This window comes from Corylus avellana, chromosome ca2 (genome assembly GCF_901000735.1).
Source record: "Corylus avellana chromosome ca2, CavTom2PMs-1.0".
In the NCBI taxonomy this organism is placed as follows: domain Eukaryota; kingdom Viridiplantae; phylum Streptophyta; class Magnoliopsida; order Fagales; family Betulaceae; genus Corylus; species Corylus avellana.
The window spans coordinates 15,797,525-15,813,718 of record NC_081542.1 but is presented as its reverse complement, the minus strand read 5'-3'; the positions used below and the strand labels follow the sequence as shown (position 1 = coordinate 15,813,718).

The 16,194-nt window shown below is 36.9% G+C and overlaps 3 protein-coding genes across 5 annotated transcripts; 1 reads left to right on the top strand and 2 right to left on the bottom strand.

Moving 5' to 3' along the window:
- The first annotated feature begins 28 nt into the window (after window positions 1–28).
- On the top strand, window positions 29–4,781 carry LOC132172962 (protein DEHYDRATION-INDUCED 19 homolog 3-like). Its single transcript, XM_059584530.1, has 5 exons — window positions 29–268; window positions 378–520; window positions 1,994–2,072; window positions 2,289–2,547; window positions 4,393–4,781. The coding sequence occupies exons 1-5, from the start codon at window positions 190–192 to the stop codon at window positions 4,499–4,501; spliced, it is 669 nt and encodes a 222-aa protein (XP_059440513.1). The 5' UTR covers window positions 29–189; the 3' UTR covers window positions 4,502–4,781.
- LOC132172959 (L10-interacting MYB domain-containing protein) lies at window positions 4,753–8,523 on the bottom strand. Of its 2 annotated transcripts, none has more exons than XM_059584526.1 (5): window positions 8,351–8,523; window positions 6,586–6,925; window positions 6,413–6,506; window positions 5,827–6,299; window positions 4,753–5,452 (listed from the first exon to the last, which is right to left on the bottom strand). In XM_059584526.1, the coding sequence occupies exons 2-5, from the start codon at window positions 6,919–6,921 to the stop codon at window positions 4,889–4,891; spliced, it is 1,467 nt and encodes a 488-aa protein (XP_059440509.1). In that variant the 5' UTR covers window positions 6,922–6,925; window positions 8,351–8,523; the 3' UTR covers window positions 4,753–4,888. The 2 variants fall into 2 exon arrangements, with proteins under 2 accessions (XP_059440509.1, XP_059440510.1); XM_059584527.1 differs by having other exon boundaries at window positions 6,586–6,922.
- Window positions 8,524–9,269: 746 nt separating this feature from the next.
- Window positions 9,270–15,097, bottom strand: LOC132172960 (uncharacterized). Of its 2 annotated transcripts, XM_059584529.1 has the most exons (7): window positions 14,482–15,097; window positions 13,570–13,769; window positions 11,527–11,812; window positions 11,325–11,410; window positions 11,118–11,209; window positions 10,830–11,029; window positions 9,270–10,233 (listed from the first exon to the last, which is right to left on the bottom strand). In XM_059584529.1, exons 1-7 carry the CDS (start codon window positions 14,785–14,787, stop codon window positions 10,189–10,191), a joined length of 1,215 nt encoding a protein of 404 aa, XP_059440512.1. In that variant the 5' UTR covers window positions 14,788–15,097; the 3' UTR covers window positions 9,270–10,188. The 2 variants fall into 2 exon arrangements, with proteins under 2 accessions (XP_059440512.1, XP_059440511.1); XM_059584528.1 differs by lacking the exon at window positions 9,270–10,233 and having other exon boundaries at window positions 10,254–11,029.
- Window positions 15,098–16,194: the final 1,097 nt, after the last annotated feature.

Below are 16,194 nucleotides of genomic sequence, written 5' to 3'. Positions count from 1 at the left end.
TCTGAAGGCATTTCTTAGTGTGAATTCGTGTCCGCTAAGAATCCAAGCAACGTTCACAATCCGAAATTCCCTTGTTTCTTCCCGGTGTCTAACTCGGTTGAGCAAGCAAACCCCATATAAATAGCACTAAGAAGAGCTTGGTGTTCACTGTAATTTGCAAAATCCGACATTTTTTGTTAGTGAAATTTAATGGAGGATGATGCTTGGAGCTTTGATGTTTCTATTGCTTCAAGGAACTACCACCAGTCAACTACTGAGTCTCAATCTGGTTAGCCTCAAAGTTTCAATCTTTCTTTTTCTTTTTTCAGTTTTTGTCGTTGGTTTTTATGGAGTGGGATTTTATAATGGTGGGCTGATTGTGTTGGGTGTTGAACCAGATCTTTGTATAGATTTGGATGAGTTTGAAGGGGACGATGAGTTAAAAACGGAGCATCCATGCCCATTTTGTCCAGAGGATTTTGATTTGGTTGGGCTGTTCTGCCATATTGATGAGGAGCATCCTATAGAAGCAAATGCTGGGGTACGTAATTCTTATCTGATTATGTTGTTCTAGTTACTATTAGGCTATGTAAATTGCTAGTATTAGCAAATGCATCACATGTAATTATTTTAATAACCTTTCATTTGCTTTGGGTTTGTTTATTTCCTTTTCATGCTTTTGCTGTTTCAGAGAGTTGATCAGATATATTGTATAATATAATTGTCGATATTACTCTTTTTCGTAATTATTTGTTTGCTGATGGGATTGAAGTAGTGATTAACTGAGAGACCATGTCTAGCTACATGTATTTAACTTAAAGCGTTATATCTCGACCATTTGGGGGATTGGTATATGAATCCGTTTCTGCGGTTTAGGCTTATCCAATTCTTTGTGAAGTTTGTGGCCATGGTGTCTTCCTCTGCTGATTTTTTTTTTTTTTTTCGGCCTGCCTCCAATACTTGCCAACGCAAAATCTACATTGAACACATTTAAACCAACTTAGACGAAGTTTCTTCGTGTTGACCTTTACTGCAACCTTAAGTGTCTCACAAATGCTTTCAATCCTTACGTAGTTTATGATCATCCTCGATACTCTCATTTTTGTTTAGCTCATGCTATGAGAATGTTATTTGTTGACTGCTACCCAACTTTGCTTCCTTAAAGCACAGGTTACCTTATAGCTATCTCATAAATTTCCTTTGCATGATTTCGATCATCACTCAATGATCTAGAACCACTTCTAGCCAGCATGTGAGCATTTTAACTTGCAATCGCCTTCTCATTATGCATGAGGTATTAGACTATAGCACTTTTAGATATCTCATGACTACTTGTTCTCACTGTTGGCTCATGCACTCCTGTCACTAAATTATACCTGATATGTAATATTCCATTCCTACTATGGACCCTTTAACCACCTTTCTGTAGTTCTGACTTATAGTTACCCTACTGTAGTTACTCTATTTGAAATTATGTGATTACCTAGACTTTTGTCTAAATATGAATATCAGCCTTTCTATAACAGAAAGAAGACAGTAAGCCTCTATGCTGATTTTCTGTAAGAGGAATTAACCTAGAGATGTTATAGTGCCAGAGAAGAACATCAGTTTTTTTTAAAAAGAAAGCAGAAACAGTGAGGCTCAATACTGATTTTCTTGAGAGGTTAACCTAGAGATGTTATCATGCCAGAGAAGGTCTTTGCTTATAAATCCTGAAAGGAAAAATTTATATAAAGTTATAGTTGAGTTGAGGCAGGGTACACAATGGCCTATAATTTCGGTGGGGTTCTATTTATGTGATGTGGAATGTCAGACACAAAATGAGAAACCTCAAATGGATTAATCTTACCTTGAAATCAACCTGATAGTTCGCTGCTTAGCAGTTCCAGGGCATGGATACGACTTAATATGTAATGGTTTTGAGCGTTAATCAATGGTTTTTAATAGCCTTTCTGAACTCTAATTATGCTTTACAAATTACAGTCGTTATGATTGGCACTACTTTTGTTTGTAGGTATGTCCGATTTGTGCTACAAGAGTGGGGATGAATATGGTTGGGCACATAACAACACAGCATGGAAACATTTCTAAGATATCCTTCATTTTCTTATTTGACTTTGAGATTAGTCTCATGTTATGACCTTTCAAGATTTATTGCTCATGTGTTTCCTTATTTATTACACATCAAGTTTTCTCACCATTTTTCTTCATTAGAATTTGTTTAGTACTTTTCTCCTAGTCCTTATTTTTTTAATAGGATGTGATGATAAGTCGGTATTATGCTCTGGTTTCCTTGACTTTGGATTACAGTTGGCACAAATTAAAACTCTGTAAGGGTGAGTCTTATTCAACCCTTTCTTTTTCAAGAAAGGAGTTTCAGGATGGACATTTCCGATCTTTTCCCACTGGGTCATCTTCTGTGGTTTCTACCTCTAAGATGGCACCTGATCCACTGCTGTCATTTATTTACAATGCGCCTGCTGTTGACGAGTCTGAAAGTATACAGCCTGATTCTTCCACTGAAGTAAGCATAGAGGATGAGAACTCAGATGAGCCAATTTCAGAAAGGTATAACTGACTGCCACTACTCATTGATTGATACATTCATGTTGTTTTGTATGGTGTCTTTAATCAACTAAGAAACTAGAATCTGTGCAGCAAGCAAGATGGTTGAGTATGGGTTGTAACACCGTCTTTTTTGTTTTGATGCCTGTTTTCTAAATTGTGGTGTCTGCCAATAGTTTTTGAATGAAGTGGTTGTCAATGTCATTTGATAGGGTTTACATCTTGGAGAAGATATATAACCTGATTATGAGAGGCAGGGAAACTGTAATGAAGTAAGCATACTAAATTTAGTGGATAGAGATTCAAAAGGTCTGAAAGAGTAGAAACGCAGAAATTATGAAGAGACAGATTTAATTCATCAAGAAGGAAATAAATAGAATGGGAAAAAAGCTTGTGTATGGAGACTAAATGCTATGTGAACCAATGAATATACCTCAAAGGGAGGGGGGAAGTTTGATTCACTGCACACTTTGAGTGAAGGTTTCTCATAATTCATGTTAGCGGTGTCATAGTTGATAGGGAAGCAAATGGTTAAGAGACTGGAATGCTAATGCTCCAATAGCGAGAGAAACCAATATGAACAATAAATATTATGATCACCAGTGAACAGTCAAAAGTAGAAGAAAAGTTGGAGATGTATAGAATGCCAAATATTGAGATAATGCTCTTAAAATGACATATTTGATCATTATCAAGTGAACGATGAAAAAGAAGAAAAGTTGGATATGTCTAGAAGTTTGATGTGGACCATTGGAAGCAGAGCATACTGCCCCTGTCATCAAGACTATCGTATATGCTATGATTGTTTGGCAAGTGGGAAGTAGAAATATTTAAAGAAACAATACGGGGAATGGACCAGTTGATAAATCCAATTTTAGATGGATATTTTGTAAGAACCTGATGCGTTCAGGTTCTGCTTCCGTTCTTTCCAAAGTTGGTGGAAAGGCCAAAGGCAGATCGTGTAGCAAGTTTCACATTGTAAACATATCATAAGAACGGGTGGTTAATAACTTATTATAACACAATTGGGTTCAAACTCATTAGCTTAAAATTTTAGGTTGTGTGGTGTCCTAATATGTTATATTATGATCTCATTCAAAGATCTCCCCAAGGCTTCAAAGACTTGAGCCATAGAGAGAACGTGAGAGAGTTGAGCCACACGTCTTAGGTTTTCACACTTGTGTGTAGTGTTGTGATGCCGCACGGGGGTACTAAGAGAGTTTTTCTCTTTTGTCATAATCTTCTTCTGTGGGAGATTGATTTGGGTGTGACGTGAGTTTGAGTTTTGAGTGGTTTTCTCTTTACAATTCTTTGCATTTCATCTTTTGATTGTGGAATTTTCTCCCGATTGTCTCCACTTGTGGATATAGGCTTGTTAAGCCGAACCACATAAATTTTGATGTCGTGTATAATTGGCTTATTTTTATTCTATTCTTTTATGTTTCTTTGCGATTCGAAAAATTGTTTTGTCACAAGACTTGGTCTTGTTTAGTGTGTACTAGGTGGAATTTTGTTGGCAGAAAGTCTCAATAGTGACTAGTCTTTTGGAATATAGCACAGAGAGGGCTAGCATTTCAATGGGTTGTAACATGATATGAATTTATACGTAAGTACAGATTGTGGTGTTTCTTTGTAAGATTCCTAGTGGACTCATAAATGACCAATGTGAGTGTTTGCCTTTCTGGATTTACATGTGAGTCTTGATATTTTTTTGGATCCTTCAGTATTTTGCACTGATGCTGTTACAGTATGTGTGGAGAATGATTTTGCTAAGATATTTTAACATTTTCTAGTACTGATAGATCTTCACTTGCTGTATGCAAAACTAATAGTGCATTTCGATCGCAGAAATTCTCAACTAAATGCTTTATCAGACAAGGACCAAATGGAGAAGGCAAGGAGATGCGATTTTGTCCAGGAGCTATTATTCTTCACCATCCTTGATGATGGCTCATGATTGGAAATACTTGTCAGATTCTCAGGTTTTTACAGAGAGGTCTGTGATAAATGTTTTGAGTTGAATATGCTGATGATACCTTTGATAGAAAGAGCCAAGTTAGATGTAGGATCTGAATGGACTGCACATTGCTAGTCAATGTAATCTGCTGATACCTCTGATAGAAGGAGCCGAGTTAGATGTAGGATCTGAATGTACTCAATATCACTATTGCTATAATGCATTGAAATTTACTCTTGGGAAATTTAACGCTATCCAAAAAGTGGTTTATTTGTATTCATCCGTATTCACCATAATAAAGAATACAAGCAGCCTAGTCTGGTAGAAAATCTGTGTATGAACAAGTTCTGGCAAAGTACTAAGCATTAAATAAAACTTGCAAAAATCCTACTCCTGTTGCTGTGGACGAAGTTTTCTCAATAACCATTTTTTTCGTAACTTAACGTCGAGCGCAAGAAATGTTTTTGCTTTCTTTTCGTCCTCTAGGAAATCGCATGCATCCAATACAAGGTCTTCATCCATGTCAGGTAACGCTTGGATTGCTTCAATCACATTCTCTATTGGGATAGAATTTGAGTTATCATCGTCTTTCTTTTTATCTGATAGGGAAGAAACTGCACTTGCCATCTCACGAATAGCACTAGCCATGCTCTCATCCTTGCGGCGTAATTTTCTAAGATGACCAGAATTTGAGCAGTTCTCCAATTGACGCTTGTTCTTCTGATCTGCATGTGTAGATTCTTGCTCCTCATCAACTTGGTCTTCGCTGGAAACAGACATGGCAGATTGAGAAGTATTTGACGTTTTTAGGAACTTGATTTGTTCAACTTCGTTTTGCTGCTCTAAACCCAGAAAGCAGTATTTTTCATCAGCACTAGGATCACATATCACGCACAAATTTTTATAGTATGGCACAGGTCGAGTCATGAATTGCCGCGCATCAGTATGTGCCTACATCATAACAAAGCAAGGCATCATTAAAATAATGTCCGTAGATGATGAAATTCTTTCATCTCGTTTCCCAACTCATCCTTGGAGCAGTACTTGAACAGATCCATTGTAAAAAGATGACCAAGCAAATTCATTCTTTTCAGGAATGAAAATGAAGCAACTGTCGGATATTGATTTTTGAAGTTGAAAGTTATCGAAATGTCACTTGAAATTCATTTCAAACTCAACTTTATAACAAATAAGGTAACTCAAAACACATGAGAAATGGTGTCTAGATAAACAAGCATTGACAAAATAATCATTTCCATGAAATACTGAGATTAATGAGCTTGGTTCAATGTTTCAGAACAAGCTCTACTAGAGCAGACACATACCTTGATATAATCTTGCCAGACACAATCATCAGCAATCACCATCTGGCGTGTATCATCCCATGCAAAACCATCCAAGTCAAGAAGATTTTTAATGACATTATATTGCCTTCTCAGAGTTTTGTATCGATTCTTTAGAATATCCATGCCATAGTTGAATCCAAATTCAGAATTGAATGACGCAATCATCTCCATCCATGCCTGTTTGGTGAATACACCGTCAACCCGGTTTCCTTTCCGCACTTGTTCTAGCATAAGCTCAATAAAGTAATGGTCCATTGGTGGCTGCCAATAAGTCCTGGACCTGCTACCCAAAGTGGTTCCAATTACATTTGGTAAAGCTTCTTCATCAGCTTTTTCTGATATAGAGATATCATAATATTCATCAATCAGGATTTCACCAACATCTGTTGGCTGTGTGGTTGAGTTTGTTCCATTCTCACTTGTAGGTAACGATAATTCTGGCACATTGTCACCTGATTAATCCATCATCAAGAAGATTAGCAACAAATTATAGACCACTTAAGAAATCAGCTGTCCTGGATCTTGATTTTTTTTTTCAAAGTAGCATCATTGCTAGAATAATCACCTTTCTGTTCGGTGGTTACATTTCCATATATCGTGCACAGATGACTATAGCATGGGATGCTTTTGATTCTGTATGAACGTGCATCTGGATGTACCTGTAAGTATATACTGTAAAGACTCCAGAAATACATAATAAGCACAAGAGAAATATGTCAAACAAGTAGAATATTGCACCTTGATATAATCATCCCAGACATTATTATCAGCAGTAACCATTTGACGCTTTTCATCCCAGCTAAAACCCTTCTGGTCAAGGAGATTCTTAACAATCTTGTACAGATTCCTCAGTGTTTTGTGCCGATTTTTCAGAACATCCTTTTCATAATGAAATTTGAATTTTGCATTGAACAGTGAGGTCATATGCTTCCATGCTCGTTTGCTGAATAAATGATCATCAAATCTATTTCCTTTGCCAACCTGCTCTAACATGAGGTAAATGAAATATCCATCCATTTCAGGTGTCCAAATCGTTCTCAAGCGCTCACTACCATTTAGGGCTCGGATACCCATACTTCTACAATTTGAGAAAATGTTTTAGTGAAAAACATTTATAATAATGAGGTCAGATGCATTACTCGCATTTACTCATTAAACTATGCATCTCTTCCGTCGTGTAATTCATCTACTTATTTGATTAAAGCCAATAGAAATCAAGATCAGAGTAGTCATACTTTCATGCTATTAAGGAGCTGACACCAGAAAGGAAGTTATGATCATTACTAGAACTTGAAGCAAGTCCCTTACTTCCTGCAAAATTACTTGAAATGCTATAGATAGCAGACTGGAAGCATTTTGCGTCCAAATATAGACCTTTTTTATTTTTAAAAAATACAATGCCGAATTAAATCTAAAATGTTCAAACAGAAAGGTTTCAATATCTTTTGCCTTACACCCAGACACCATATCAAGCTTTTAGCAGTCAAGGCACAAACTAACTCCAAAATAACATTTTATGTAGGACCAAAAGTGGATGTTATGTTTAAGATTACAACTAAGCCATCCAATGTGAGGTTTACTTTAGAGCAGAGTTGAAACATATTTCCGGAGGAGTATGATTATCCTTCATAACTTCATATATTCTCAATGTGAGGCTTTCAGTAAATCAAATATCACTTTGGAACATATTTTCATAGTAATACGGTTATCCTTCCTAACTTTTCCTTTACACAGGATCAAACAAAGACCACCGCAGTCCCACCCATGAAGGCTAAGGAGCCATGCTAAAGACCTGGAAAAGAGCACAGTGGATCCCCTTTATAGGATAGGCATGTTCTATGATCCCAAAAACCCCTTAGAGAATAAGATGCAAGTCAGCTTAGCTAACGTCTCTTGAGCAGAGAACTCAAATCATATCCCACCTTCAACAAGATAGGATGACAAACCAAATCATGTCCCAAACACTTGAAAAAGGCTAATAACATTTTGGGAACAAATATGATTCATTAACCGTATGAATCCTCTCTTGTTCTAAACTTGATTAACATATAAAAACGACAGCCAAAAATCCCACTTCATACACTCTCCCAGTAGCATCAAAATTCCAAATTCTCTAAAATACAATACCTTCAGTCTCAATGAATTTTCAGCGATTTTACCACTACAGGGAGTCAGAAAAAAGACACTCCCATCTTATTTCTTTAGCATCGAAAGGAAAAAACAGCGAATATCCATCTTCTTCGCTAATTAAATAAATAAAAGCTAAGGTTTTTGGACCATAAATCGCATTGTAGAACCAAATTAGAGATACCCAGAAGGCCAAAATAACAGATAAAGTAGAAGAACATCACTTTTTATACAAAGGAGAAGACATCCAACAAAACCAAATTAATTCCAAGAATAAAAATTAATTCACACACAGGATAAAGCAAATGCTGTTGGTAGTAAGCATAAGGAGGAGAAACCCACGAGAAGGGTTAGAGAATTAGCTTAAAAAACGCACCTTGGTGTCGATTGGGAAGACGAGGGACAGGCCCGAGTGCGTCTCTGAAAGTTTAGGGATAAGGTTTTCCTTGACAGGGTTGGAGCTGCTTCGTAGCTGGAATACTACGCTAACCCCGATTTTAACCAGACCCCTAACCTTCATAGGGTTATCCGAACTTATCGGCCCTCCACCCTGGCCACCAGCAAATTCTTTTCTTTTGTTTTTTCTAAGAAAAAGAAAAAGAAAAAAAAATCAATTCTAAAAAAATTAATTAATTAATTAATTATCAATCAGCATTAATTTATTCAGTTATTCTCAACTAATTTCAAATTTGGTCTCATGGTAATCAATTATTTTCCTTCTTAAGCAATGATTTACTTGTAGCACCCGGGATAAGATTAATACGAAATGAAATAGAAATTATAATTTTAGAATAGAATAATGAAAATAATAAACATAGCTACATATATTGAGCATATATAGTAAACCTTGTAGGGGTTGGATAAAAAAGGGATTGGAATTCTAAGTTTAAAACTTTAGAATTTCATTCCTAACAATTAGGGAAGTTAATGGAATTTAAGAAAGTTTGTTGCTAGTGCTATAAAGTGGCATTTAAAGATCTTGCAAAACTGCAAAATTGAGAGCAAAAAATAGTATGGATGTGGGCTACCTAGTACGGGAGGGGGAAATGATTGGCTTTTAGTAGATGCTTTGTTAAAGAATGACAGACTTTTCGCTCTATTTTAGGCACTGTCTTTCCACCTCACAATAGCTAGTTCTTTAGGCGTTAGTGTTTAAGCACTTTGAAGATACACAAGTTATTTGTTTAACAAGTTTAAGCATACCCTCCAAATCTCACTTCTCTTTTATATTGTCATATTCCAAACATTCAATGACCATTGTAATTTGTTAGATAACCAAGGACGTATTTTTCTTTTTGACATGTCCACACAAGGAGAGAAAAAGAGAGAAGAGAAATTTGATCTAGTGATTTATGCTTTTGAGGCTTGGTCTCCAATTAGGGACGGAGTTGGAGGGTAGCCGGTATAGGCCAAGGCCCCCCAAATCCATAAGTATTTTTTTTACAAGGTGTAATTTGATTGTAAACTTATTTGGCCCCTACCCATTAGAAAATTTTTTTGAATTAAAGAGATGAGTCCGGACTCACGCTGCAAAGTGCAAACCAATCTGCAACCAAATTCTTTGAGCATCTGAAAAATGGAGGAGATGGACGAACATGTTTGCCTGCAAGCTCACGTTTTCCAATCTTCTCACCAAAAGAAAAGCCAAACCAGTTTCTTGATCTTCTCACCTTTTTTGATGAACCCAAGTTTCTGCAAGAGCTGGAGTTGGAACTCAAGTTTCTTGATGTTGAACCAGATGAACCAGTAAAATTTACAAGGAAACCCACCCCAAACGCTCAAGATTCACGTCCAGCTTTCACATCAGTCACCATATGTCTGAAAACCACAAATTTGTTTTTAATTTTTTAAGCAACATGAATAATGAATATGCCATCTCCCATTATAAAAATCTGGACTTTATTTCAAATATTGCTATGTTTGTATCATTTTTTCAGTTTAAAAATTGATTTTATAAATCAATGTCATATATAATTTTTTTGGGCCCTCATTAGAATCTCTGGCTCCATCTCTATCTTCAACCGATTGAATTACCCATTGGGCAGAGTGCAATTTTACCTAGACTACAAGAACTTTTTGGCGGGCGAGGGGTCGTTTACCCCTCTCACCACCCTCCGGCTCCTATGCCAGGGGCAAAGTTAAAGTTGTCTGCCACACTAAAATTGGAGGTTCTGCTTACATTCTGGCAAGTGGCCAATCCAACACCCTTCGGACTTACATTCTGTGGAGGAATAATAAGTATAGGAGCAGACTGCAAAGCTGCACAAATAATGCAACAATTCAAAAACCCTGATAGATATCTCTTCTGGAAACTGTATACTGGTATGAGTGTACACGTGATGACAAGAACATAGATTTTCCCAAATTTTCATCACTATTTTTACATGCTTGTCAAAAAAAATCAGTGATGGGGTCAGTGAACCCCCAACAGAGGGATATCGTAGATTACGAGATGGTCCCTCCCAAACACAACAAAACAAGGGAGGCCATCCCATCCCAATGTGGTCTGTATCGTTGTCTTTCATGCCCTGCCCAAATACAATACAACAGTGCCCTTCGTGCACCTGCAGACTTCTAGTTGAATAACCAATTTCCTTTCCCTTACTGAAGCCAAAAGTTCCTCCTTTTTTTTTTCTCCCTCTCTTTCAACCTCTTGTCAAAAGTTCTGCTTCTGAGTCGAAACTTAAATAGTTTTATGGATCACAATGCTGAAAATCAAGCATTACTTAGGAGGGTTTTTAGGCTAGGGCATTTATCTTCAATCACATCCCATTCCAAAAAACGACAACTTGGAACTTTTATCATCTCCATTGTGAGTTGTGGGAAACAAAGAACTGAAAATCAGGAAGATTAACCTGCAAACGCCGGAGCCAATTGTCAGCAGCCTGCAATAGAGAGTTTGCTTGCTGACATTCATAGGCTCCACTGGGGGTCAAAATGGAACCTCTTAACTTATAGGATGCGAGGCCGAAAACAGGCAAAGAAATCTTTGAAGATGCATCAACTCCATAGACCATCCTGCCACTTGAAGCATGAAACTGTGGTTGATTTTTGACTGCACCAATTACAAAAGAAATGATAAATAAAAAACATCACTTGTATGATAATAAATGATAATAACAGAGATATGGTGAGATATATACTCCTGGAGTTTGTCGATAAGGAATGGAACGTAAGAAAAGATGCATCCAGACTTTGTAATGTTGGGCCTACAGGTATTCTATATATCGGATACCTGGAACCAGGTTTCAATTCATTAAAGAGGCAAAGGCCAGTAACATTAGGGACTAGACAACTCAGTCACCATACTGACATCCTGTACTCAAATAAGGCAGAACAAGTAAACATACCAAGCCACAGAAAGCCAACTTGCAGGCAAAAGATCACAGCTCTTGTACAACCTCAGCTCTGGAAATTGAGATGCAAGATTTGAAACCTGTGGATGTAGGTGGGAGCAGGGTCAGAGTAAGATCCAACAAGCACCCAAGTCAGGACAAAGCAAATGAATGAAGAGAAAGTTCAATACACAAATCTCAAAGAAAATGGACTCGCCTTGTCATACAAAGGTGGGCGATGATGTGGTTGCTCTTGTTCAAAATATTCAAATACAAGCGGCCCAGGTGAGCTGCAAACCTCAGCTTCATCACTGGATGAATTAAGAGGAGGTTTATCTCTCAATGTAAGTCTGCTCATTCTTTGGGAATTTAAGGTCATAGGGTTGTGTGGACCCCGCATTCCATCAACAACACTTTTGGCTCGCCTTTCTGCTTCACAATCACTGCTGCCAGCACTACTTGTCTCCCTTGAAGACTCGGCATCACTGTCCTCACCAGGCTTCCTGGTAAAACATCAAAACAGACATCCACAAGATATAATGAAGACAAGTCTTACAACTCTAGTTTACTAGACCCGAGAAAAGAGAAGAAAAGAAAAGAAGCTGCCTACAAAATGTCTGCAAAGGCACACGAGTGATTTAAGTAATGACTTCCATGAGCCCATCTTTCTCTAAGTTATTTTATCTACATAAACAAACTATAGAATATGATCAGTCCTTCTCTTCTTTCTTTTGTCTCGATTGACAGCTTTCTGAAGCATTGACTTGCAACATGGTTCCTAGATGTTCTTTCTTTTTATACATTGAGGTGCATCTATCAATTCTAAGGTGCTTTAGTAAAAAGCTATTACTGTTAATAACAATTTTCTCCAAGTTCTATCAAGTAAAAGAAAATCTTCTCATCTAAAGCCCCAGTAAGTATGCAAAGGATTAGGCTCAACCATATAATAACAAATAGTAGTGGCTCATTAACATAAACACTCTACTGGCATCAATCTTACCATACGATAAGTTTCTCAGATGTTAAATGAGCCCCAATAAGGACATCAATAATCAAATTTATTTTATTCTGAACCAACACGTTAAGGAAACTTGAAAACTAAATGATATAGACAAAAAATTAGCAAATCCTTTTAATGTATTCATGCTAATCTAGCATGTCATATCTAACATAAGTGCTCTAATGCGCATCAATTTGGAAAGAGGCCAATATTGATACCTGCAATCCTAAATCCCAAAGGTATGAAGGTCAAAAATAGCAAGTACTGGAGTAGTCCTCCAATTATAATCTGAATATGCAAAAGGCTCGATCTAGCAATACCTAATGCATAAGGAAGTGCTAAAACTACAAACAGCTAGGAATTAGCTTGTACATGATTATAATCACAGAAGTCAAAGAACCTCTTGAACAGAACACTTACTGCAAAGAATGTGGACACGTTTCTCTAGAATTACTAGACCTTGTTTACTGTTCGGCCATGGCATGATACCAGTCCATTGCCCACAATCTCAGGTTCATTTCCAGGTATAGGTTTAAGTAAAAAGCAATACTACACATACTCCCACTTCCCTACACCCATTTCTTCACACTCATAGGTAGCTTTTAAAACCACCATTGGATTAAAATCTAATAAATATCCATCTCATATCCAATGATGGTTTTAAAAGCCACCTATAGGTGTGGGGAAATAGGTGTGGAGAAGTGAAAGTAAGTGTAGCATTACTCTTAAGTAAGACTAGCTAGTCTCCCCGAAGGAGGTTATCAATTACTTCCAATCTTCCATAACATTTGAGCATATATTTGGTAATGTTATATTTTTCTTCTTGTATAAGTTTGAATACTACTATTATGGTCCTAATCAAAAGACAAATTGAACCTTTTCAAAGGATAAATGAGTATTCACTGGTGTCCACCTAGTAATTATTGAATAAAGAATTAAAGTCACTTAAACCTAGCTCTCTCAGTTTATCTTGAAACCAAGAGGAAGGAAGCATGTTACTCTAAATGGATAGACTTCAACGAGCAGCAAAATCACCAGGAAAAAAGCAACAAAACAAGTAGAAAGAGTATTTGCCACTTTACCTGCCCAGTATCTCACCGGACCAAATCAACTAAAGTAGAAATGAAATATATTACACAAGAACAAGATAATAACCAATCCTTTAACAATTAATCATTATCCATATAGCTGTTCACAGAGAGAACAAGAATATAATAAAAGGCTAATTGATTTAGGCAAAGACAAGGAATAAAAGCTCACCTCAGCCTATGTGGGTCTGTGTACAATTGTATTCCTGACAAATATGGGACATAGTACTGTTTAACGGAGTCGTTGCCATTCAATAACAGAGGCACCCCAACTCCATACACACTCCACTCTCTGAAAGACTCCCAAAGGTCACCAAGACTAAAAGATGGATGTATATCAGCTTCATGAGTTCTCCATCCCTTCCCTCTTGTCTGTAGACTCAAACAGCCACCAATTAAAACATATGCAATGATGCTCGTTGCTGAGAAACCACAGGAAATATTTTTTTCTTATTTTTAAACCAATGTGAATATTAGATTTTCCTTTATTTACAACTTAAGAAACAAAAAGCCCAAGTTCCCAACTAGAAGAGACAAAATCAACTAGTTGGCTTGGCTTTTAACAGAAGACATAACCCTCTCCAAGAATATAATTAAACAAGTAAACCAAAACACAAACATGGCAAATATAATGCTTTTTTCAAATGCTTAAAATAAGTACCGAAATGAAATAAATGAAAATTCACTCCCATAACTTTTCATTAGCTCAAGATATGGCAAAACCTAAGGCTCTGCCTAATCTACGACAAATGTAGGTACATAAATGTAACTAACAAGTTCAATTCTGAATATTGCACTATCTTAAATGTTTGAACACTACACTAACTACTTGACCAAGTATAACTGAACAATTCATACGTTTCTGACCCACCAAGAAAGAAAATCATCGTTTAAGTAGCACATACCACATAATACATATATCACTCAAAAAAATCTATTATTTATCTCTCTTTTCTCAGTTTTCTCCACAACCAAACAAACCCAACAAGAAGAAACTAGTTAATTTGGAATCACATAGCAACATTTTCGTTCATTTTCTTATAATTTCTCGGCATACAAACAGACCCATGAAGCTGTACACTACCTCGGAGAAGAACTGAGCTGGGACAAAGGGAGTGACCGATTCCATAACCCGATCCAAGTTGGTCAAATCGGCTTGTCTCGGGGGAGAGGACGAGCAGGCCGAGTTGGGCCTCGACAATGTCGACTCATCCGAATCGGTCCGCGTCTCGGACTCACCCGATTCGACCCGGTTCTCCGACTTCACCGCCCTCCGGAGCTGCCTCTGCTGCTGCAGTAACAACTGCTGTTGCCTCCGAACTGGCGGCGGGTTGTAGAACCGGTCCGAGCCGTGTGTCCTGGTCAAGGCGAACCCGCCAGAGTTGGACATTACCGTAAATTCACTCAAACTTGAAGGATCAAAAGGATATAGTGATCAGAGACAGTGGTTTGGGTTGAGAATTCAGTTGCTTTTTTTTTTTTTTTACTCTCTGGGACGATTACGAAGATGGTATTTTGGGGGGTTTAGAAAAGATTTTAGGGGATAATCTCAGATGGGTCAGAGAGAAACAGCCATTTGAGTGAGCTAGAGAGAGAAAGCAACTGAGTCTGTGCGCAAGAGACTGAGAAAGGCAACAAGTTTTTGCGAGCGAGGAGTTTGGTGCAGCTGTCTGACCTCTGTTATGCCTGGGCTTGAAAACTTATTTGCAGCAAAATGACCAAATTGGCCTCCTCCCCCTTGGCAACTCATGTGGCCTTTACGGTCGACGACTCCAATTCTAAGCAACGTGACCGTCACACGGTTTTTCGTACATGCTTGATGTTCGGCCTGACGTCACACGAGTGTAGTGTCAATCTCCCTTGAATTTTGGGGGTGCGCAGATTAACAGTTTAACGCTTACATACTGCTTATCGATCTCACGAAATCGTTACTAATTGACAACTGACTTTCGGCGGTTGGTAGGTTGTATAAATTTTTTATTGTCACTTAACCGACTTAACTTATTTTTCAAGTGAATTTTAAATTTTATTTGATAACTATATTTATTGTGTTTGTCCAACTAATTTGTGATTGTCATTTTGGTCCGTCATCGATAAATTTACTTCTTCCTTTTTTTTTCATTTATAAAACATATTTTTTTACTGATTCTGAAGTTATTTTTAATTATTTTTTTATTAATCTTCTTCTTGTTGAAACTAAAGTCAACCACATTTTATTGGTATTTTGTCCACCGTGATTGTTATATGATGTCGCAATTAAAATTAGTCATAATTTTATTTTTAAAATTCTATCCAATTATTAATTTTTATGGTCACATTATCAAGTTGTATAACTATTATATAATAATTTATTAAATAGCATTACTCATTTTTTCATAATTCTCAATTTACATGGAAAAGGACTAATGGTAAGACTATTAAAGAAGAAAATCCATTTTAAAATTTTATTTATTGTATTTAATGTTATTTAAAAAATTTAAATGATGCAACAATATAATTATCATGTCACAACCTATATATTATTAGATGTGTAGAATCTAACTTGGACCATAAAATAAATTCTAAAATAGATTCTTTCCATTCTAATTGAAATTGAGAGGATGTTATTATTCCTAATTACTACTATATGTTTATTATTCTGTGTTTTCCTTTTACCATCAATAATTATTTCATTATTGATGGTACTGCCCTTCTTCTCAGGATGTTTGGAGTGTTAGTGGGAGTAAGCTCCAAAAGTGCAGATCGGGTGGTGACAATTTTTGTGAGTTGGTGGAACATCTGATGGGGACAGTACCGA

Coding starts and splice junctions, on each gene's coding strand:
- LOC132172959 (XM_059584526.1), bottom strand. CDS start 6,921: ATGGGTATCCGAGCCCTAAATGGTAGTGAGCGCTTGAGAACGATTTGG. Junction 6,300..6,412: donor TGTAACCACCGAACAGAAAG/GTGATTATTCTA, acceptor TGGATTAATCAG/GTGACAATGTGCCAGAATTA. Junction 5,453..5,826: donor TCTGGCAAGATTATATCAAG/GTATGTGTCTGC, acceptor GTTATGATGTAG/GCACATACTGATGCGCGGCA.
- LOC132172962 (XM_059584530.1), top strand. CDS start 190: ATGGAGGATGATGCTTGGAGCTTTGATGTTTCTATTGCTTCAAGGAAC. Junction 269..377: donor AACTACTGAGTCTCAATCTG/GTTAGCCTCAAA, acceptor GTGTTGAACCAG/ATCTTTGTATAGATTTGGAT. Junction 521..1,993: donor CTATAGAAGCAAATGCTGGG/GTACGTAATTCT, acceptor TTTTGTTTGTAG/GTATGTCCGATTTGTGCTAC.
- LOC132172960 (XM_059584528.1), bottom strand. CDS start 14,787: ATGTCCAACTCTGGCGGGTTCGCCTTGACCAGGACACACGGCTCGGAC. Junction 13,770..14,481: donor CAGCTCAGTTCTTCTCCGAG/GTAGTGTACAGC, acceptor TTGAGTCTACAG/ACAAGAGGGAAGGGATGGAG. Junction 11,210..11,324: donor AGTTGGCTTTCTGTGGCTTG/GTATGTTTACTT, acceptor ACCTGGTTCCAG/GTATCCGATATATAGAATAC.